General features: G+C 41.2%; 1 protein-coding gene across 8 annotated transcripts in view; it reads left to right on the plus strand.

The window, feature by feature from the left end:
* CUX1 (cut like homeobox 1) overlaps positions 1-24,489 on the plus strand; it is a 283,190-nt gene that overhangs the window by 234,994 nt on the left and 23,707 nt on the right. For 4 of the 8 annotated variants that reach the window (XM_075032515.1, XM_075032517.1, XM_075032521.1 and 1 more), the window contains 3 exons: positions 3,590-3,778; positions 8,609-8,873; positions 13,867-24,361. The exons of 1 other annotated variant lie outside the window; for it this stretch is intronic. In XM_075032515.1, coding sequence (XP_074888616.1) covers positions 3,590-3,778; positions 8,609-8,873; positions 13,867-14,578 — 1,166 coding nt within the window. In that variant the 3' untranslated portion in view covers positions 14,579-24,361. Of the gene's footprint in view, positions 1-636; positions 700-3,589; positions 3,779-8,608; positions 8,874-13,866; positions 24,362-24,489 lie in introns of those variants that run through there. 3 more of the 8 variants (XM_075032513.1, XM_075032516.1, XM_075032518.1) reach the window with 1 other exon arrangement.

The following is a 24,489-nucleotide window of genomic DNA, read 5'->3' on the forward strand; positions in this document are numbered from 1 at the left end:
TGAATCACTCCCCAGAAGTACCAGTTTCTCTCCATTCACTACAGATGGGACCAAAAACATAAGTGTAGCTTTAGACTACTGATGATACTTATGTGAGAAGAATTCCATCCATATCATCTGAACACTGTGACTGTAATAAGTCAAAAACTTATTAACAATTAAACAAAAACTCCTTTATTTAAGTACATAAGGAAGCCTTTTTTCAGCTAGGCAGAGAGTAACATGTTATTACCTTAGATTTTTTTTTTTTTTTTTTTTTAAAGGGGAAAAATACTGGGATGGGGGAGGTTGCAAGTTCTTATTTAACATAATTTGGGAAAAAAAGAAAATGGCTCTGATCATGGACATACCCTGCATGAGATTGTGTTCCACTGAACCGAGCAGAATTACTTGCTCGTGCACATTGGCATGGGCAGATTGTGATTGCTTGTTCAGTGGAGATACTGTAGAGATAAAACCACAAGTCACGGTAAGGGTTTGCAGGTTCAAGCCCCTAGTTTTTGGGCAAAATGCTGTTAAGTGCTGTACCTGCTCTGGTGTTCCAGAGAGGTTTGAAAAAGTATTTTTGTTTACATTTGCTTTGATGCCATTTTTACTTAGTCTTTTTTATTTCCCATGATTTTTGTTTTCCTACAGTGTGGCTGACAAGCCTAAAAAGCAGCAGAAGAGCCAGGAAATGTGCCCCAAACTCTGCATTAGGTGTGGAACCAGTTTCAATGTCTCCTTTTGCGCCCTCAGTGTGCTAGTGCACCAGATTGACTCGGTGCACAGGTTTCTCTGTCTTAGGCCACAGGGCCTTGTGAACCTGTCTTAGGCAACTGTTGGTGGCTCAGTTGTTCCAATATCATCGGCCAGTAAAGACCACGGTTGTGCAAAACCATTCAAGATGTGTTTGGCGGGTCTCTCCTCCCGTGCCTTTTAGCATTTGTTCAACACTCACCATTTTAGCAAACAATGCTGGCAGCGTTAACACTGGGATGTTGCTGGTATTCCTAGTCCCAAATGTCATAGTATTATCAGTGATTCCCTGTTGGGCAACATAGAGAGGGATGCAAATTCACTAAGCTATTGAAGGATGGCAATGGTGGGGATTTTGCAGAAAGGGCCAGGACTAACCATGATTTACAGAAAGTTTTGTCCATGAGGAGCTACATCAGTGGCAACAGGCATGAAGGATATTAGGGTAAAAGATGGAGAGAATTAGCAGGAGTTTTAGGAAACCTGTGCTTAAAAGTATTCCAGTTATTAATAGCACTCTGATGAAGATGGAGTGTGATACACCTGCTACCTCCTGAGAATGATTTCTAACACATTCCCCATTAGCTTGGGAGTCTTTCAGGTGTTTTATCCTGTCCTGCAGTATCCTGGAATAAAACAAATGACACAAACATCTTTAGCTTTGCTCTTAACACCTAGAGAACATGTTGTTACCTCCTTCCACGTTTGCATTTTTAATTTTTAGGCCGTAGTTTGAAGTTCCTTTCGTTTAGCAGCATTGCTAGTACCTGATCTGGGCTGCTTTTTCCCAACCCTTTTGCAAATTTGTGCCAGTATTCCTGTTCATGTGGCCACACAGTAGACTGGACCAGTTGGTCTGAGTCAAAAGAGGCCGTTTTATTCTTGGTAGGTTAGTTTGACTCAGATCAGTTTCATGCTCCAATTTACTGCACAGCCACGCAGGCATTCGCAGTGGCCGCACTGGCACTGCACAGCGGCTGTCGGAGCTTTCATGGCCGCTGGGAGAAATGCTCATCGCATTGCAGCCTGGGCACAGCCTGGGGTTAGAAACTGTGCGGAACGTTAAAGGAAAGTTATTTATGAAAGCAAATTAAAAGATTTTTAAAGTAGCTGTCTTATCTTGCTAGTAGCTGGCAGGTTTAAAGGTAAATGGATGAGGCCTTACTGATGTTTTTAAATACAAACAGGGAGTAGGTTAACTCTGCAATACACGTGATCTAAAATTGGCCCTGAATTACATCTTTTGTCTAATTTTCCTGATATTGAGGGTAGTGGAAAATGACATTACTTAGGAACTTAAGTGAATTCTGAATTTAGGTTTCTGTTCAGTCTGTAAGAACCATTTCCAGGGTTAGTTTTAGAGCTTATTAGCAGACTGTGTCATGTTAGCCCTGTCCTCATTTCCCCTTTCTGCCTTTCATTATCTCAGCTGCTTCCTCCAAAAGCTATGCAGACCCACCTGCCCCATGCATCCAAATGGGACTTTCTGCAGCTTCTAACTGGTCCCACATTCCTTCCTCTCCCCATACAGGCAAAAAAAAAAAATCACCAGGGCAAAAGTCTTGGGATGTTTTTAAAGAGGAGGAGGAGATTCATGGAGTTAAGCACAAGGGATGGGTCTGTAGAGCAGATACTTTCCACAACCTGTTTCTGTCAGGGTCAGGTGAGGCTATGAAGGCAAGAGTTGATGGTCCTTTTGCAAGCACGGGCATGTCCTGCAGAGCTGTAGGAGCACAAGCCCCCACGCATCTGCGTTGTCTCTCAGGGATCTGTTTGTTGCCACTGGCTAAGAATGCTGGCATTGCTAGGAAGTGAAGGAAAAGCGTTCTGCTTTGTGTTAGTGAGGGCATTCAGAAGCTACGGATCAGACACAAGACCCTGAGGCCTAAACTCGGTCGGCATGGAAAGATCTTTGGGTTACCTTGAAAATACATGATAGCTGCACTTCTATCAGAAATCACCGGCAATGAGTCAGATGACTTCAGGCTCTGTCTTGTAACAAAAGCTGTTCCATATCAAGGCAGTTTAGCTTAGGAAGAACACTGAAGTGAAGGAAGGGCTTTAGAAAACCAGCTGTATCACTGGGTTTGAGCTGCACAGGCATTTTCCACAGTCATTGATAAGCTAGATTTTAACCATATGAAAATAGTATTACCAATGTACATACAAATGCTGTGCATTGAAAAGCATATGCAGTTTTCACCCTGCTAGATGATAGCATTTTAAAAGAGAACTAAAATTATGAGTTCTTAACTAGAAGTACTGTAGGGGCTGTAAAAAAAGCTGTTATATTGTAAAATGTGATTATCTGTGGTTGGTAAGACACAGTTAGAACACCACAGATAGTACAACACAGCAGATATGTACGTACATGTGTCTTTGCGGACACTTACATGACCGTTGCTGAATGGGTGGGTTGCACTGGTCTTGGTTCATTGATTGCTTGAAATGTTTGGATTGCCCTGTTGGAACAAAGCTGTTGCACTACCCTCCTGCATAAGAGCTAAGTAGCCTCACTGTTCTCACTAGTTGCCTGCTTAGCTAAAAGTTCTGTTTATTTTTAATCACATTGATTTTATTTTTTGCACACTGTTTCACTGTAAGATCCTGGTCCCCAAACATGTTGAGCTCCCCTCTTTGCCACAGTCAGATCCTAAGGATTAAACGAAAGCTCAATATTTACACTTTTAGTGGGGGGCAGAGCTTTTATTCTTCTGAATGTTTCCTTTGGGTTTTCAAGCAATTCTGAAGTAAGAATAATTGATGAATGATTTCGTAGACATGTTCTGTCTTTTTAGTTAGCCTTGTCTCTTAGCTGAATGAATTCATGCGATTTTCAATTTCATATTAGGTCAGCGTTTGTTTGGGGAGACAATCCTAGGGCTAACACAAGGCTCTGTCTCAGACCTTCTGGCTCGCCCGAAGCCCTGGCACAAGCTGAGTTTGAAGGGACGGGAACCCTTTGTCCGCATGCAGCTGTGGCTGAACGATCCCAACAACGTGGAGAAGCTGATGGATATGAAACGAATGGAGAAAAAAGGTAACTTGGAGCAGACTGCTGACTCATGTTTTCTGTTATTTCAAAGATGACCGTGTCTTTTATAATTCTCCATAAATAGTATAGAGGCACCATTGATCCAGTATTATGAAGGTTATGCACAAGGACTTCATGACAGCTTTTTTTGATGCTAGCTCAAGCAGATACATCTCAAAAAAAAAAAAATAACCCCAAACCCTGAATATTCACCAGCTGTCCTGAAATCATTGCTATATTCTCCTATAGATTAATTACTGAGGCCCTGGTGTATCACTGATAACTTGCCTTACCAAATGAGAAATGTGAGTTTGGGAGCTGGCTTTGGGTTATTAGTTAATAGTGCTGCAGCTGGTCGCAGATGTTGGGCTCAAAGAACTGCGCATTGATTCCTGAGAGAGCTTCTTGCCAGTCCTGCACTGGTGGTCGCTAGCAGGAAAGAAAAATGCAGTCTTTATAAAAGGGCGTTTGAGAATAATTAAATTTGTAGCCTTTATAGGGATGGGGAAAGGTGATTGTGTTAATACATGCTCGCATAAAACGGTGAGGTCATGAGTATGTACCAGTGAGAGTTCTAAGTTTTTATCTTAGTAGGGAGTATATCATGAAAATTTATCCTACTCTCTCTATTTTAAAGTCATTACTAAAAACCAGTGGTTATTCAGAGCCCTGTTTTTAGTACGTTCGTGTGATTTTACAAGAGAGACTCATAGGCTGCCATTATCAGCAGTTAACTAATTAATGATATATACATCTCTTGAGCTATCCCTTAATGATATTAGTACAGACAGCATTAATCGTGTGCACTGAAAGCACTGCTGTTGACTGATGTCCTGAAAGCATTAACACATTTGATCAAGAACTTTATGATTATATTAAAAATTGCAGTGAGGGAGCTTCTGGGAAAATTGTAGTCTTGCATGCTTTTAAGAAGAAATTCAAATCCTTGTCGTAGTAACCAGTATAATATAATGTAGTGCAGTATCTTGTCACAAATTGTGTATAATCTTCCGTGGGGAGTAAAATCCGCTTGGGTTTCCCACTTACAACTGTAAACCAAAGGGAGCCATGATGGTTTTTGCTGTATTGGAAACATGGCAGAAATAAAATTGTCAACTATCTGGATTTTTATAGCCTCAAAGAGAATATCGCCCATAATGCAGGAAAATAAAATAAAAATAATTTAAAAGTAGTACTGACAATATCCTTTCAAAACTATTTTCTAAACTGGATTCTTATCAAACACTGTGCAATACATATGCTCTATAGATGGCACCTGAATAGAGATAAGGCTGTAAATCATTGAGACTCTGTGCTGAGCTCCTGAACTGTGTAAGTGCTGTCCTCATAGCAGAGCACTCTAAAGTGAATTCAACCCTGTATTTTCTGCAAAATCCTTTCATGCAGGTAAGGATCCTGTGATTTAACCTTTTAAATTGCTCTAGAGCCACATTAAGAATTTAACTTTCCCTTCAGCTAATGTCAGTTAAAGAACAATGCAGCTGTATCTGCTACCAGTGAAACATTATTATCAATTATTTCTCTGCCACATTTTATTAAGGGAGTAAATTAATAATTATGATAAAGGTGAGCTGCATAGATCTCTTTTCCTGTTCTGCCAGTCTGAAGTTTGTGCTATAAATGTCCATTTTAAGAGGTTCTGAAAATTTGCAATGTACGTTAACTAACCTCTTTGGAGGAAGACGGGGGTTCACGCTCACTAGGCTGAGACATGCTGCACCACCTTTCCTGCCTTGGAAGAGTTCATTCCTCTTTCTTATAACCTCCCAGTGCGTGTGCTGCTCATAACGTCACACTCCTCACTGAACACTGCTGAAGCCTGCTGTCAGGAGAAAAGTTAATTCCCTTTATTTCCCCATTATTTCGCTTTTTAATAATCTTGTTCAATACCGCATAAGATAAAAATTATATTAAAAGGGGCTCTGTTTTACCTCAGTGGGCAGCCACTAGTCCTGCAACAGTGTCTGCTGCATCTGTAGCTGAGCACATGCTGGAGAGTCTTCCCAAAGGGACACGGTGATGCTGGGTTTGCAACAGCAAGGGGAAAAAAAAGGTAGTAAAACTCAGGGGATACAGCTGGCCTTGACAAGTTGGTCTCAGACCCAGATCCAGACCTTTGCCCAAATTACATTTGGGGTTGGTTTTTTTTCATAGGTCTCCTGAGAAGTGGAGACCAATCACAGACAAAAAGCAAACTTCTCCAAAAATCAAGTGTGTTTGCAACTTGGATTCCAGTTTGAGCCTTGCTGTCACTGCAGATGTGCTGAATGATCTCCTTATGTTGTCTACACGCAGCACATATGTTTAAAATAAGAATTAAAAAGGAAAAGCTTTTATAAACATAATCTAAAGTTTCCAGAGACCACCATTAAAGCCTAAAGCTTAGGTGCTAGTTCAGCACGTGGTGAAATGCCAGGATTGTGCCTTTGACCCAATGGAAATTTGTTCTGATAATATATTATCCTCCAGAAAGCAATTGCTCGTGACAGAACAGTGGGACATCCTTCTCTTTATTTTTATGTTAAGGAAATACATGCATTTATAGAATTTGTTCCATTCAAATGAGAGAGACCCAAATAAGCCATTGCACCTTTTGTGGTCCCAGCGTGAGGTTACAAAAGCAGAGGTAGACATTAAGGCATGAAATTTTTCCCAAGCTGTCACAGCTCTGTGCTGTCCTTAGGAGTCTAAAGATGGGAGCTCTGACCTGCCAGAAATGCCATCCTCTGGAGAGCAGAGAAAGCAAGATTCAGAGCATCCTGATACATGGGTGTCTCATGTTAACTCAGTCGCCTAACCAAATTCCAGAAACTCCAGTTAGAGATAGCCTAAACACCTTTTCCATCTTCCATGCAAGGTTCTGTTTTGTCTCGTGGCCTCCTTTAAGCTGCTGCACGTTGCTGAAGTGATAGATGCTGTCTTTCAGCCCTCTTGGTTGTGCTGTCAAAGGAGACAAGGGAACCTTGTATATAGTTTGGATGTCAATGCAAGTTTGAAGTAACACCTGGGAGTCTTTGAGATTAAAGTCCTTATATAAATGTGAGATTATATTGCTGGAATGATTAATTCCATAGTTGAAGGTTGTAACAGTTCCTTGAAGGCTGCAAAAATAAGGCCAATAGGTCACCTTGAAATAATGCATTTACCTGTGGTCACTTTGCAGTTCTACATCCTGTTGGAACAACTTGAATAGGTGATTTTTTTACTGGAGTTTATTTTAAAAAAAAAAAAAACAACTTTGCTTTTTATGGTTATTTCAAACACGTGCAAGACTGTATCATGGCAGAGTGATTGATCATGAGCAACTCACGTTGTGTTCCATATGAGTGATCTTACACAGTAGGCAATCCACAGGTAATCTGTCATATTCAGGAAGAACAAAATGAGGGCCACGCAGATACCCCCAAAGGTTACAGAGTGTGTTCAAAATTCGCTTAGATGATAGTAAGACACAGTGTAAAAAGGTCCCACTGGATGTACCACCGTGTAGAGGACAGGATGCTGAAACCCAGTGGAGACAGAAAACCTAGCCAGTCCTGTAGGGAGCTCTGCCAGAAGAAGTTGGCTTGTGTCAGAAGGGCTTTGAACATTTCAGTTTATTTGATTGCATTGAGTTTTTATTCTTTGTGCACCCTCAGCCTAAAGGCAGAGCTGTGGGGAGAGTGAAATTTATTTTTTGAAGAATTTGGTTGCTGACCAGTGGGACGTGCCCCACATGGGTCCCTGGCTCCGATTGGAGCTCCTGGCTGTTGGAGATTTAGTGCCTGCTACGTTGATGTCAGGCTGGTGTAATCTGGAACTTAATAGCCAAGGTTATCAAATTGCAGTTCTTGAATACCTAAACTCTTAAATATCTAGAAGGTATTTAACTGGCCATTAAATATTTTATTGACAAGATTCATCCATATTTGCTGTTTTCAGCCCCCTCATTAGCAATGCTTGTGCATGATACTGCCAGGTGCAGTAAATCCCACCTCTCTCTGCCCGGTGTACATCAATCAAGTCAGTGACAGCGTTTGCTGGGACTCTTCCCTTGCAGAATTTGCCAGGATAATTCAGTCCCTGTTGGGGAGGAGGGTCAGCCGTGGTATTGCGTGCTTCTGCCGTCAGCCTCGCTGAGCTCCGTCAGTGCAGCAAGAGCTTTCTTAAAAGTATATGCATTTTTGAAAGAGCCTTGCATAGGGGAGGAGGATGCTGTGGGCTGTTTTTCTTTCATAACCTGTCACCGCTATAACGAAGATCTGTAGGAAAAAGCAGCAAATGCCTGGCAGGTTATTCAGCCCATCGCTGGGATCTCCGGGCTCCGGGCGCCATCGTGTGTTGGAGACATGGCTGTGGCTGCCTTCAGCTTCCATTGTATTTTTAAATTCAGAGACCTTACGTGTTAGAGACACCTTAGTGTACACCTTAAGTGTTTAACAACCAAAGCTATTTAAGTTGAAATGAAGTATAACTGTCCTAATCAGGTGTCTATGTGGAAGTTCACCACTCTTGGAAGAGTGAATTTGAAATAAGTCACGTTAACTGAACCCTGTTTTTCATGTCCCGTGTTCACTGAAAGAGCAGAAAACTCTGGCAGGTTTCCAGTCGATTTACCCTCTTTTCTTCCCCCTCTTTCTTCTTTTTCTGCCTCTTGCATCCTCCCCACATTTGCTTTCCTCTGATCTCCGATGATGCCCCTTCCTTTCTGTTGTCTCTGAATAGCCCATCCATGCATCTACAACCTGTCAACTTCACATTTATTCCACAGCTTGTATATTCATTGATTTTGCATTTGTATTCAGCTGGGGATGATCCGATGCACTTCTCTTTCAGCCTACATGAAACGGCGACACAGCTCTGTTAGCGACAGTCAGTCTTGTGAGTCCTCATCCGCTGGAATAGACTACAGCCAGGGAGCCAGCCCGCAGCCGCAGCATCAGCTGAAGAAGCCCCGGGTGGTGCTGGCACCGGAAGAGAAAGAAGCTCTGAAACGAGCCTACCAGCAAAAGCCATACCCATCACCAAAAACCATTGAGGAACTCGCTACGCAGCTCAACTTGAAGACCAGCACCGTGATCAACTGGTTCCACAATTACAGGTATGAGATCTCCTGGGAGCCCTACTCATAAAGGATTTATTTTATTTGTATTGGCAGGGCACTACTCTGCTTCAGCAGACTGTGTCTGCTTCCGCTAGGGTTGAGCGGTTGTACAAAATGAACAGTTTCGACAGCAGGGAGGTTCTAACTAACAGTAATGCTAATGCTCCAGACTAATTTTAAGTCATCCCTGAGGAATAGCAATATTCACATATTGATGTAAGTAGTACTTTTAAACAGAAAGTCTCGCTTTTGGGATGGGTGTGGATTTAGACATGTCCACTATTGAATATTTATAACTCCCATTGCAGTAAGCAAGACTGGTCTTTCTTACTTACATATGCACACTCGCACAGACATAGACTTGCAAGTAGATATGCACAAATAGGTGTGTGTTGTGGGTGTTATGCCTAGGTCACTTGGGGGGGTGCCTGGAAGGGTCCTCTACTGGATGGCATCAGAATGCACTGCTTTCATCATATAGTTTTCCCACATAAAGACAAAAAGAGGATTTTCTTTTAGGTCTTGAGTCACTGAGCTCTGAAAATAGGCACAGCATGTGCTCTATTTCTGGGAAGCTCTGCACAGTCGCGAAGGACAGAGAACTGATAACCCTGAAGTCAGTTGTGGCCGCAGATTTATTTCATTGTTATGATTAAATCATTGAATCCCACTGAAATGAAATAAGATGTTGGTCAGTTCAGTTCCTTTCTCATATTAGAAGGAACCTTCTCCACATTTAAACCATTGAAGTAGGTTTTGGCCTAGAGACACGAATAAAAAGAAACAATGCTGGAATGGCATATAAGAATTACAAGGATTTGAATAAACTTATTATCGACTGTGCTTGGGATTGGGAATCTTAATTAGTGCAGCAGACTTTTCTCCAAGAAATTTGTGCTAATGAATATTGAACAGGTACAGTTAAGATACCAGATTTAGTACTATTCTGCTCCTTCACTCAGAGCCAGTAATGCTCCTAATTAGTCCAGATTGCTAAACTTGTTTGTTTTTAGAAACTGCTAACATTTAAAGGGTATTTTCCACTTTGGCCGTTCTCAGCTTTTAATGGGGAAGTTGCTGAAGCAGAAGCAGCACAGTTTAATGAGATATCTCATAAATATTATGCACAATAGTTAAATAATGTTTATAGTAAACAATATAAAATTTAAAAATTATAACCAACAAGTAATCATATTTACACTGAATTTCATTGACTTGAATTTGCTACAGATGCAGCCTCTTTCACTGCTCAGAGTTCTCCAAATGCAGGCCTCTCTTCCAATTCCCACTTCTAGGCAATTATACACAAGTTGGAGGAATGCCTATGAAAATATGTTCCCTTCGGCCTGACAGCAAAATGTGCTGTTCTCACTTACGCAGACAAGTGCAGGAGCACGGGTGGCATGTGTCATCTTCCTCATTATCATGAGATCTCCTGTTTAGGCGTGCTGCGAGAAAGCGTGACAAGTCATGATTGATCAGCGTGTTTAGCCACACCAAGCTATACATTAATGTAGACTAGGTGCTGACAGTTGTGTACAAAATAAAAAATGTATAAACAAGGTGCTATAGGCTGGTGGGTAGCACAAGCCTCACAGCACTGAGTGATCTGGACCTGCTCCCAGATGTGCTGCTGAGTCTCCAGGACTTTAAAGAGATGTTTCAAGCCTGTTTGGAGCCCTGGGTGCTCTGAGCGGTTGCCACCACTGAAAAATCAAAACACATGTCTGTTCTTTTCCTCTGTACGATAATTTTCTTAGCTTTCATGCATGAAGTGCTCTTAAATCATTGCAGGACATTGCAGAAGAGGTACAAGTTACATGTTCTGCTCAGGGAACAAGGTCTGTCTGTTCTGCAGCTCATGTATTAAAAGAAATGGGTAGCCTTTCCCCTCTTCATCTTCTCCAGGCCACACTTAACTTTATTTATCTCTTTTATACTCTACCTCAGCCATTTCTCTTCCAAACTGAAGAGTCTTCATACAGAAGCAGTTCCACATCTCAGACCATCTAGTTATTCTTTAATACACATTTTTCTTTAAAGTAACTTCAGGTAAGGCAGGTTACAGATTTGGACAAGTTTCTCCTCCTGTTGCTTGGGAATCCTGTTGCAGTGATGTTTTTCCTTTGGGTTTCAGCCCAAACCTCACTTTCCAAAGGTGGTTGCTACAGCAGAATCTACCTTTATATCCACCAGATAGGAAGTCAGCACTAGCATTTATTCTCTGCAGCAAAAGAAACTTAAAAAAAAATCCTCAGCAGGCAAAGAAATAATTCACTTCTGAATATAAATGGGTGTAAAGGATTTTGACATGTCTGCAAAATTCTCCAAGTCTATGGCTTTGCATAGCCAATAGCCCTCAGAACATAGCCAATCACATAGCTCTCAGAACATAAAAATAAATACACCTCACTTTGCATTAGTGGAGCACATAGAGGACACATCAGAGTTTGAGGCTCTATTGTCTTAAGAATGGAACAGAAGAGTAGGAGGTTGGGATTTCTATCCCATTTCACATGTGGAAACTGGCACATAAATTCAGTAAGGTCACAGAGATGATACTACAGAAGCATCAGGAATTCAACCAAACTTACTTGAATTGTAATCTAGCGCTCTTGGATCCTAAATTTCATTGCTCTTACTCTGGGCATATTTTTCAATCAACCGTAGCTTTGTGCTTGTTTAAATGTTGTGTGAAGGCTTGTACAGGGAACTTCAACATATACCGCAGGAGATCTCTGATATTTTGAGTTACACTGATGAATGCTAAGAGGATGTGTTGATGTTGAGGCCAACACCTTCCACCGAGAGGAATGCTCTCTGGAATTTCCTAGCTGCTGTCACCAGTTCTTCTTTACAGTAGGGATTTAATTACTATGTTAATCAGGAGCCAGACTAGATTCCAGAAGCAATATATTGGGTGTGAATTCTGGGGATTTCCACAGACATTGAACCTGTATTCTGTAGGGCTGTGGTCAGATAATCAGTGAGCATGTCATCATCCAGTGTCTTGCTGGAGCTGAGGTATTTTAAATGCTGTGCAGGCACAAAGCTCTAACCTGTTTCCTCTCCTGACTTGGGGAATGTTACAGAGGCAGGGTGTTCTGGATCAATGTCCATGCAGGGAGATTATAGGCATAAATAGAGCCTGATAATCAATGTTGCAGGATGCATGCAATTAATGGTAATAGAACATTAATGTTAGCACCTGGTAATAGAACATTAATGTTAGCACCTGTGGTCTTCTGTTGGGTGAATAATATTCTCCTAGGGAAAATTACAGACCTCCTAAACCCTTTAAAAGTATAGAGTCAGCAAGTACTGCTGAAATACTCTGTTGCATTTCAAGTCAATAATATCATTAGCTTCAAAAGCAGGATTCAGATGGTGTTCTGCATTTATCCTAAACTTTTTCCATTGTGTGCTATCTTCCATAGCATTTTTAGGGAAAAATGAAAAATTCGTACAGCCATCAGTGTTGGGACAGCATTTCACTTGTGATTTGCAACACCCTTAGCAGTTCTCCCTGGCTAAAAACCAAAAGTGTTATCTTCACTCTGAAAGATAAATTTTTGCTAAACTCTCCCTGTGCCTGTAGTCTCATGCCTGACCACAGGTCATTGAGGCTCCCTCTTGGTTGCAAATTAGGACCTGAACAGTGGTCATAACCTCTCCTACTGACAGAGCAGTACTGAGAAAGAGTTAGCTTGGACCCTAAGATTTTTTCATAAACTGTTCTGTACTTGGGAGGATATTGGGAGCTCCTAAACAGAGAAGGAAGAGGGAGGAAGGACCAAGTTAATCGGCAAAGGTAGTGTGTTTGGGGTATTATTGCACACTTCTCAAGTAATAGGAGGCACAAGGTGGCACACCAGGCAATTTCAACCACACGTGGAGTGCATTCATTCCCTTGAAATGCACTGCTTGCCTTGTCACTATTCATGTTCTGAAATCGATTTTTTAAATAAAAAATGAGGCAGAAGTCAGACTAGCTCATGGACTGACAACTTGTCAAAAGGCTGTGCTTCCCCAGAGTGGTTTCAGAACAATGGACTTTGTTTCATCTTCGTTTCCCCTTGGGTGTCCAGGAGACCACCAAGGGGGTTGTCCAGATTTTTTCCTTGTTTTGTTTTTAGTTTAGGCAAATTGTGGTTCATTTCTAGTAGAAATCTGAATTGGTTTGTGTTTACAAGCCGTTTTCTTCTGGACCTTTTAGAAATGTATTAATATTTTTTAAATCATCCCTTTTCTGGTCCAGCGTATTACAAAGTTTCGCCTTTCTGATGTCAGACTTCTAGTGGGAATGGGAGACTGCAGAGCCTTTCATCTCTGTCCCTTAAACCACATCCAGTGCTATAAAAATTGAGCATACAGTTATGAATGCTACTTAATTTAAACTTGCAAAAAAAGGGAGGGTGATCTGCCCTTGGTTTTCACCAGTCCTTTTAGTACAAATTGATTACCTGCACAAAGTTTATATTTTTGCTTTATTCCATAATGCCTGCTGTGGTTACTAGAAGGGGCAGTCATCCACGTGAGATTTACAATAAATACACAAAATCCTGGTTGAAGTGAGGTGGGTCGGTCTTGACACTAAGCACTGCAGAAGTTAGCAGAAATGGCTTCTCTGCTCAAAACCCCAGCTGCGACTGCCTGCCCTCCCAGCAGACTGTGGAGCAGCCCCTGGGCCAGGCTGGGGTTTGCAGCTTGCATCCTTTCTAGCACAGCGGGCTTTGCAGTGGCCGTGTGGCTGGGGAAGATGAGATTAAGAGCACCTTGACAGTCTTTCATGTTCTTCCAAATGCCTTTTCGGTCAGTCCTTTGGGTCTGGGGGTGCGAGTGCTCCCGCTGACCCGGCTTGGTGTGGCTGTCCTGTAGCCAAGACAAAATGGCGCCTCGTGAAAGGGCATTTTGAACGGCGTGTCTGGTGGAGCAGGGTGGCTCCGAGCGACCCCCGGCAGACTCACCATCCCTCTCCCCTGTCTCCTAGGTCTCGCATCCGCCGGGAGCTGTTCATCGAGGAGATCCAAGCCGGGAGCCAGAGCCAGGCTGGGTCGAGCGACTCTCCTTCCGCCAGAAGCAGCAGGGCCGCTCACAGCTCCGAGGGAGACAGCTGCGATGGCGTGGACGCAGAAGGCCCACCTGAAGGAAAGCCGAGTGGCCCGGAGGCGGATGAGTACAGCAATGCAACCACAAAGTCTCAGGGAGGGCCAGCGGAGTCGGCTTTCGAAGCGGGGGAAGAGGCACTGCAAGGCGCCAGGTCTTCGGAGAGAGCGGAGCCGTTCCAGGCGGAGAGCCTGGAGGACACCGACGACGAGGGCAGGCTCAGAGCACCGCGCCAGAGCTCTCCGCCGGCATCGCAGCGCCCGGGAGAAGCTCTGGAGACACTGCCAAACTCTGCCACGGAAGGGGATGCCTCTACCTCAGCTGCCTCCACCTCAGTCCTTACAGGGGAGAGCTCCTACAAGTCAAAAGAAAGTTCAGAGAAAATCTCCAGTGTGCCAAGTACGAGCTCGACGCCGGCCACAGGCTCGCAGAAAGCCAACTCTCTTCAGAGCTTGTTCGGCTTCTCGGAGGCGGCGAGCTCCAGGAACACGCGAGACAGCTCCTTGAGGAAAAAGAAAGCGGCAAACTTGAACAACATCATCCACCGCTTGGAGAAGGCCGCGAGTCGAGAAGAGGCCGTCGAGTGGGAGTTTTGAGATTAAACTCGCCCAACTCTGGAGAGCTGGGAAGTGAAACTGGACCTCTACTGGTTTTATTGTGTTGCGCACTTAACCGCCCTGCGGGCCACAGGGCAAAAACGCCATAGGCCAAGGTGCATATAGAAAACAAAAAGGAGCGTTAAGCCCAATTTATGTTTGTGTTTTCGAGGAAGAAAACTGAAATGTGTAGTCAAGCTTTTTTGTACCCTGAAGTGTTTTTATTATTGCCCTAAGTGATTTCCACAGTTTCTGGAATAACTCATACAGCTTTGCCTTGTGCCCTCCTCTTTGGTGTGGGCTTTAAAAAAAGAAAAACAGAAAAAAAAGAAAAAAAAATCAAACCCACATATTAAAAGGGGGCTTTTTATCTGCCATCTAATGGCTACAGAGCGATAATACACTATTATCTTCTTAAACCAGGAAAAAAGGGGAGATTTTTCAAAAAAAAAAGAAAAAAAAAAGAAAGTTTTTTGTAGCTGTTCAGTTGCCACTAAGAGATTGCACAGTCAACCGACTCTAAACACACTAGTTTGGATTCCTACATATTTTCAAGAAAAGAAAAGAATCTTGTTGTTTGAAACTTTGAATTAAAAAAAAAAAACACATTTACTCCACATATTTTTTAACAAAACAAAAAAAAAGTCACATCAGGAAAATATCTTAATTTGTGGTAGCTGACTTAGTGTTTTCTTGTAAGTGAAATAGAATATTGACACGTAGTGCACATTGTTTCATAGCTTTAACTGATTCTGGTCTTTTGCAGACCAGAATTTGTTTAATACACTCCATTTTAGGCCAAATCAGGACAAAAAAAAAAATCTGAATCTAGGTATTTTATAATCTGCTTTTTAACCTCTAACCACAGAGCACGCTGATCAGACCTCATATCTAGGAGGTTTAGGAGACAACTTAGAAACAGCATGTACTTGATCATTTCACTTGGTTCGTAGTGTACAGAATTTCCTTTCAGTAAAGACAGATCGCTCAAAAAATGTTGGCCAGTAACATTTCAGCCTGCTACTTTGGGGGCATATTCCATAACCCGAAATTTTCAGCTTACCTGGAATCAAATAAAATGTAATTCACGTGTACGATTGCTGTCACACACCACTAAGAGGGGACTGGAGCTGCCTCAGATAGAGACCTTTTCCTGCTGTTGGTGGCCATTTACTGACTCTCTTCCCACCACAAGCACTGATTTTAAATACGTTTTAGTTGTGGGAAGCTTGTTTTTGCGTGGATAAAAAGTACATGGCAATGACCAGACGGGCTCTTACCGGGACAGAAATAGCCCAAACTCCAAACCAAAACATTTGTGCTCTCGAGTCCCAGCCTAGACCATTCTGCCCTGCAGAAATACAGCCTTTTTCCATTATTTTATGCACAGGTTAGGGCTGATCAAAGTACAAATCAAATTCTAACTTGTCTCTAACTCCTCCTGTTGTCTATATGTATATGCGTGAGCATAGAGGTGTGTGGAAGGATGTGTGTGCGTGAGTGTGTGCGTGCAATTTTATACGTCTGTGTATTTTCTTACGTACTTGTGCACACATAGAGTGCATTACTGCCACCTTTTTTCAATAAGCTGTTTTATCAGTTATGGCTTCTACAAGTTTGCTAATTTAGACTCCTTTATTGCCATATCTTTAAAACTAACAATAGATGATTTCGGAATATATATATATATATAAATATATATATATATAATTTTTTTTTGCTTATTTATAGGTGCTGTATTTTATTATCTGATTGTTAGGAAGGGATGAAAGGGGGCAAATATTCTTTAGAGGGATAGACTGCCGGCAGTATTGGGTATAATTTACAAGATGTAGTTGTCATACTGTATATTATTGATTGAAGACTTTTTGACCGTATTGTGTATCATTGAACTTTTGTCTTAGGTCAGCATCTTTTTGATGACACTTTAATGGTGCATTCATTACTTCTTAAGTTTAATTAATATTACTTTTCTGATTTTGGGGGAGGGAGGGATGGGGAGAGGAGTTCCGACTTTAAAGGTATGTTCCCAATATTACACCTCAGTGTGCTTGTATTAATTCATTAGTAGGATTTTTGACTGTAAGATGTGAAACCACATTTCTTGCATGATGTTTTAGAACTTATGTATTTCATTTACAGTCTCTTAACATGCAACAGCAGCACTTAGCGCAAGTTTTCACAAATTAAGAATCAGTACACTAAAATCAATCCTTTTCATGATTAAGAAAAGAAGGCTCTAGGAGGCTGAAAGGCAGGGATTTATTTCCTATTTTTACTGCTAGCTGTTTCAGGATACCTCCTTGGGTAATTGGGGACTTGTGATGCAAAACTAAAATTGAGAAACAGAGAGAGCAACTGCCCCTTTCTGTCATGAGCTGAGGAGACAATTTGTAATAACAGACACCAGTATGTGACAGCACGTGCTGGAAGCGGTTACGGCTTCTTATCTGGAGTGCAGTTAGTCCGCGGGAACAGCCAGCGAGGGAAATAACGTGGTGAAGCAAAGTGTTACCTCTCTGTATCTGCACGATGTCCTGGTTTGACTTACAAAGCACAGCTCCATCGATAAATGCACGTCCTGGTAAAAATACACATACCTTAATAGAAGTCATAACAAGATGTGTCTTCAGCAAAGAAGCAAAACTTCTGTCTAGAAGATGCAAATATTTTCTTATGTTCCTTAGTTTTTTTTCTTTGTTGTTGTTTGGTTCAGGTTGGGTTTTTTTTATTAGTTCTAGGCAATACACTTGCCAGTCTGTTTCTACTGTCCTTGTCTGCTGATTTGAGATCCAGGTGCTTGATGCAGTCAAGTGGTTACTCTCGGCTTTCTCGATAGCGTGGTTTTTTTCTGTTTGACAATTTTTTTTTTAAATTAATATTCCCCAAACTGTTCTTGTGCCTGTGTCTATATGATTGCATTCCATGATGCTTACTGAGAGCTCTTGCTGCATTATACAACAGCAGAACTGTATTCACAGGTTGAACGCAAATGCAGCACTTAAGGTCAATCTCTCTTCTTAATAAGCAATACGAAAGTGCCTTGAAACTTGTATCTTTTTTTTCTCTGTTTATTTTTGGTTTGCTTTTCAGGTTTCCACTAGTTCTTTAGGATTCTCTAGCATCTGCCCAGTTTTTAATGCTGTAATGATTTTTTAAAAGCATATCTGTAGCTTGCCCTAGAGGAAATCTTTCTTTTATAACACTAACTGTTAATTCTAAGCTCCATTATTACATTTGAATCATGTAATTTTGCTGGATAAAGACAGCATTCATAAGTCAGAAGTCACTCCATCCTGCCAAGGGTTGTCATTGGTATCTATTATAAAATTAATCAAATAAAATGCTGTCAGTATTTCCTATATTTTTGGCACTTTATTAATGGCTTAGCTCCTTTTGTTGTTTCATATTTAATGGTCTGTGTTGAATGTGGATTAGCCTGCTGAGATGCTATTGGGGTGACCCAGGCCGTCCTGCCAGGAGTCGCTTTGGGTTCCTTAGTGACCACCTTATTTAAGGGCATGGGCAGACGAACACCCTCAGATCGAGCTTGTAGAGTTTAAGTGATGTTCCCAGCTGTTTGTTCCCGGTTTTTAGCCAAGGTCACAGCTGCTTTTCTGTTTCAGTGGAAAGTAAAATGGATTAGCTTGAACTACTGCTGAGATTCTCTTGTTGGAGATGAGTTACCTACTGGCTTTCCAAACTGGCAGACACCTCCCCGGTTTAGAGACTGAACTTCAGCAACACTGAAAGATTGTAGCTGTATTTCTGATCAAGTGTGGCATTTGGAAGTCAAGCTTTTAGGAAAATGTGTATTGGGATAACTTTTTTTTACTTAATTAAAAGAAAAGGATAAAAAGTTGGAGGAGAAGAAATGCCAAAGAGTAGCAGGGTGGCTTTTTACCCTCTTGGGTCACTGATCACACGGGAAGGGAAAAGGCGTTATTCAGGCACGTGTGACGTGGGGCTCATCTCAATGGGGCAGTCGTTTTGTAGAGCGCAGAGCGTGGCAACAGAGCCCTCGCTGACAATGTTTCTTTCCCTGATGGATAAAAAGCACAGGCAGTTTTCAGATAATCTGTAATGCCAGACTGCATTTTCTTGAGGTTCTTTAAAAGCATTTTTATTTTCTCTTTCTGTTTCTAGTTCCATGCTTTTACTAAAGCTGTGGATGAAGAGCCCAGGCTATTTTAACAGAAATACCTTTATCCTGCAGTTAAAATTGTTGATTTTTCTCTCTGGATGGTTAGGGAAGGAAAAAAGTGTAGTACTTTGTTTGCTAAAAGCAGGGGAAGAGTATCCCTTGGCAGAGGGGTCATACAATGGGATTGTCGATATGCTTCCATTTTTGAGGACACAGATTTCAGACAACAGAATTGCACATGTTTATTGGCAGAAATGCATTTAATTACAATTGCTGTTGATGCCATAAAATCTGACTGGTTTATTTATTCTTCTGTAAAATGCCTATAAATAGAGCCACTCTTTAAAGGAACCTGTATCAGTGCACTCTGCCCATATCATGAATTAGTGAGTCCTTTAGTAATAAACTCCTTGCTGTAATAGGAAAGATCTGTCTTACGGTTAAAAAGAGAAAAAAATGTATGTGCCTTTCTCCTTAGGTGAAAGATCTTTGCATTATTTTTATGTAACTTGTTCATACGGGAATGGTGTAGAGAAGGGGGTTCATGGACACAACAGAATTCTATGCAATATTTTCTGATCCAATTACTTAAAAGTTGCTGTTTTTCAATCCTTTAATGGGAGAAATACTTAGAGAAGTGCATCATTCTGGTGGTAATTCAAACTACAAAGCTGATAAATTCACATAAAATAGGATTGAGGGAAATCTGATCAAGTAATGTAATGAAATAATGGAAAATGCTAACAGTGATTGCAGTCCCCACTAGCACAGCTGCTGTCAGAAGTCTGTCATTTTCCATCTTAAAATTATTAATTTCAAGTATGCTTAAAACTTACATGAAATAAAAATGCTCCTGGCAAAAACAGGGCAAGTTAGAAACAGGGGGGGAAAAAAAGTTGACTATATATAAATTATGAGAATACATGAAAAAAGTAATTGGTTTTGGACACTTCTTTGCACTTAAGTCCAAAATAGCTTATTTAAACTGAAATGTCGCAGTAATCTGGACCAGTGCCTTTAGCAAGGTTGCAAAGAGATCGGTAATCTAAGCAATTTGTTGCAAACCGAAAGTAAAGCGGTGACATTTTAACATGCAGATGGCGGGCACTATTTTTGCTTGATTTGTGTCTCTTTCTAACAAGTGAGTTTCTTAAATTATCTCTTCTTTCTTCTTCACCCAGTGTACGTATCCTAGGATAGTCTCTGTCGTAAAGCCACTGTGTGTGGCTGAGCTGTGAGCATTTCTTGAAGACTATCAGAAACATAGGAGAAGAAAAGTTGGTTCTTAGGTGGGGGCTGGATTTAACATTCACTAAAACCAAATCAAGTCTTTCCTGGGAGTGAGTGGCAGTTTTGGCCCTGATGAGACAAGCTGCTTATAGCCTCATTCCTAAATATAACTCAACACAGATAAAACAGCTGCAAAGCAGTATTCAGTTCACTCATATGTTGGCCTGCTACTTTCCCCTTGCACTTTCTGCTGCCCCACTGTTTGAACATCAACATTTTCTTCCTTCGTGTTGCATATACAATCAACCTATTAAAAAAAAAAAAAAAAAAAAGATAATTTCAAAATTCTGTACAAACAAAAGTCTTTTTTTCTCAGCAGTTTAAAATCTTCCCAGATGGTTTTAAATTGCAAGGAGAGGCACTGGCATGGAAAGCACGAGATCTGAATTTCTTTTCTGGCTCAACCTTCTTAGTTTGAAAAGTGATTTAGCAGTCCCTGTCTCCTTCACATACATATTTGAGCTCCAAAATGTAGAAATATTATTTCACCAATTTGTTCTTTCCTCTCAATCTCTTTTATGGGATACATTGACTATGCCATATATAAAATATAGTTAATAATGAACTTTATAGCAAGAAAAGCCCTTTATGCTATGCCTAGGGACTGATTTGTCCTACATGACCAGGTCATGTACTATACCCTACCCTATTAATATGCAAGGATAAAAAGTTTTTATGCTCTGAAGGTGAAATTTATCCTTTTGGAGAAGGTTAGCATTAGGCCTGTGCACTTAAGTTGTCAAAAAGCCTTAAAAACAGGTATGTAAGTGGTGCCATCTCTCTCCTCAGGGATGATTTCCCCCCCAGCCAAGTGGTACTGTGGCATATTTAATATAAGTTATTAGTTGTAAGGACATTTTCCAGTTGAAGGAAGTCATTCATTGAACTTTAGTAGTGAGCCTCCTCACCAGCATCCTCTGATAGGGCCAAGGACTGATGGAGGCATCATACCTGCTTTTCCCAAAACCTGGGCATTCCGTGTCCGGGATCCAAAGTCCTTGGCTGTCTATGAAGTCTGGGTTTCTACAACTATTTTGTGAATGGAAAAAACTGGTTCCCAGGCTTGATTTTCATTGCTATTCACAAACATGTTCTGGCACTGAAGTGCATTAAAAGTAAATGCCTCCTTTTAAAAAATTAATAAGATTATTGCATTTTTCCTTGTCCAGCCATTCTTTGAAGGAAATTGCTGCCATTTTTCAAGCTTGCTTTACTCACAGTGATGTTAGTACATTTTCACCACAGTTCTGTAGATTTCTTATTATTAAAACTGTTGGTTTCATAGTATCATTTCAGTTTCTTTATATTTTGAAACAGCCAAGTGCAGAGAATGACTGAATTCTTAACCATAACGAAATAATGCAGGAAACAGTACAGCAAAAGTAGATGCCTGAAGTCCCCATGACCTCGTTTCTTTTGACTTTTTGTTTGAATTTTAGCGATATTTGTACTACGTAGTACAATCTTCATCCAAAGATCCTTGGAAATGGAGAGTCATGCCAGGAATTTCCTGCTGTTATGGTGACATACCTGCTTTTTGCATAGTTACTGTGTAATTTTGTGGTAATGTTCATAACAGTGCAATCTCTCTGTTGATAACAAGAATAACGGCGTTAAGTTGCGTTCTTCTCTTCTGTCTATGCGGGTAATTAATATGCATTTTTAGGAGTTGTTAAATGTGTGTATGTACATGATTCCAGTATGGAAAAGCCCCTCTGTATATGTAGGATTTGCGTGCTTGGTCTTAATGGTGCAGTAGAATTGCTACAGCCAAATTCGTGAAATCATTTGGGGCATAGGTGAGTGAGGGCTTAAAACCAATATGTTTTTTGATGCGTAGAGGATGCCATTTTCCCACTTGGCAGGGAAGTTCCCTGTTGTAAAGAGGGGATTAGCCATTGAGAGATGGGATTGTTTGAAAAACGTGGGTTTAGCTAACAAGGAGGGGGAAGATCACATTCAGGATACATGAAAATAATTCCAAGGGTCTGAGATGTGCAAAAGCCAAGTAATCTGACAGGAAGGGTCAAACCTCGTCTGCAACATCCTGTAACAACAGTTGGTCTGTAGCTTTTGCTTCAATACAGCCTGCACGAAGTTAATACGCCAGATATTTGCACATGTAAAATACACTCTCCTATATCTACATACAGCAGGAAGGTGAACAGTAAAGACATATTTAAAACAATCACAAAACCAGCTGATCAGTAAATTAAGCCAAATATCGAATTAAAGCAAGCAGTTCATTCTTGCTCTCCCTAAGCTGAAAACTCAAGTATTCTTAGGACTGAGATAGAAATTCTCTGTTATGCAGTTCCTCTTAGAAGTCGAGAATCTGTGTTTTCAAGAGAAGAAATAAAACTTGGCACTTGACTTGCTCTGAAGTACAATCTTATCTCCAAGTAACTACAAAAAATATTTTCTACAATCAGTCTTTCAATCAGACTCCTCTGGCTTTTGTTAGCTTACATTAGACCCTTAGTGCTATTTTGATGTATTATTTATATGTGGGTAAATTATTACTAGCTTTAAAAGTGTTTCCAAAGTACCTAGTTACCTCTGGATGCTAGTACAGGCTATTCAGGGAGTACTTGAGTATCTAGTTCGTAAAGGAGGTGTGTGGGGAATAAGCAAGGTCACATCTGTATCGTACTTTTCTTTTTCCTTGATCAGGGATTCCATTTCCTTCTTGCGTCCTCTAGAGAGATGGAGATCATGGATCTTTTTTTTGGGGGGGGGGGGAGGGGGTGGCGGAGGGGAGATTTTAGTTTAGCTTGAAATTATTTTATTGTCATTCAATAGGCATGTCATCAAAATCCTGTATGTTATCGCATTTCCCGTTGAGTTTTTAGGTTTTACTACTTTCCTAAAATTTACTCTTCAACAAAATTTCTATACTTGGAAAGCTATGTGCCTTATTTCCTAATCTCTTTGTGGAGAATAATCTAAAGCACAGTGATCTAGATTGCAGCATTCACAGCCGCTTTTCATTTTGGGCTGGGGCGGGGGGAGTGGGGGGATGCAGAGCAAACACCGATCGAGGAGCATTTCAGTGGCCCGACACGAGTTGCCCCTTTGCTGACGAGCACTTCAAACACTGTGCATTAAGGCTTTGTGCAATAGAAATTCTCGTTCTGCGTTCGGAGGTTTGTGTCCCAGCCACCAAACGCAGGCGAGCGCGAGCTCTAGTTTATGAGAATTCAGGTTCCTGGGGAAAAAAAAAAAATATATATATCCCTCTGGGTTGGCTCCAGCAGCAGCACGGCAGGGTCTCGGGTTCGAACGTCCACCAGCGCCCGGCAGCGTTAATGCTCGTAAGGCTCAGTCTCACCCGGCGTTACTCGTAGGTCTGTCCGCATTCAAGAAACACTCGTGGACTTCAGCCATCGCTTACTGTGACCGTGTCCTTTTGTGCCATTAGTAATACATGCTGTCTTCATTTCCATGCCTAGAGCCGCATTGTCTCTGGATGGCGAGGCACTGTAAAGTCATTCCAGTCTTAATTTGGTTTTGTAAAGAACAGGCTTTCACCCACCGGCATCCTCAGCCCTTACCAGCGCTTGTGTGTTATTTTTCAAGCTTGCTCTCTCTACAGCATCATAAGGTGAAATATATAAAGGTGGTTTGTAATTAGGAAAACAAACTAATATTTCCTATTTATGAGATTAATTTTAACAGTTTCTTTTTTGAGGTTTGTTTTTGTTTGATATAAACACAACAGGAGTATACATATCCCTTAAACGGACGTTGGAGAAAGTTTGGGCTATCCTAGCGATGGAGCGGGGTGGTGTCGGCTCGTTGCAGTATCCATATCGTTGTGCCCCTGTTGTGTTTTCTAGAGCAATCATTTTTGTTTAAAAAAAGTATTTTATCTAAATGCCTAATAAATAATATTATTTAAATAGTTTAAAATAATTTAGGACTGAGAATAAGAAGCCTCAGTTGTGAGAGAAGAGACTTAAAATATACAGAGAGAGAAAATACCCTTAGCCTCCTAGAGCCTCTACTGAGAATTTCATGAAGATGCAGTGCCCCTTTGTCAAAGTACATTGCGATTTACTCAAGAGTGTTAATTTAAAATGAGAGACTGGTTTCCTGTGATGTTCATCTTTGTTGGCATATGTTTGAATTTCTGAATTCAGAGCTGATTTTTCTTCTCATTCAAAGTTGGTCGAGGAAAAAAAAAAAGAAAAAGGAAAAAAAAAAAAAAACACCTTGTGCAGCAGCAACTTTTCCTGGTGTGAACTCTGGAAATACACATTATGAATTGATCTTTGTCACGGAGGAGTCGTTTAGTTTTCTTGCAGTGTCGAAACACGTTCAGACAGGCTTTCCCTGGCTAGGTAACACTTCGCGAGCGAGCGAGAGAAAAGCTACGTAAGCCAAACTGAAAACCGTCGCGCTAGAGACGACCCCTGCTCATCGCGGGGGAGCGTGTGTCTGCACGAGGGACGATGCAAAGGGCCTCCGGTCAGCA

This window comes from Buteo buteo, chromosome 7 (genome assembly GCF_964188355.1).
Source record: "Buteo buteo chromosome 7, bButBut1.hap1.1, whole genome shotgun sequence".
Taxonomy (NCBI): Eukaryota; Metazoa; Chordata; class Aves; order Accipitriformes; family Accipitridae; genus Buteo; species Buteo buteo.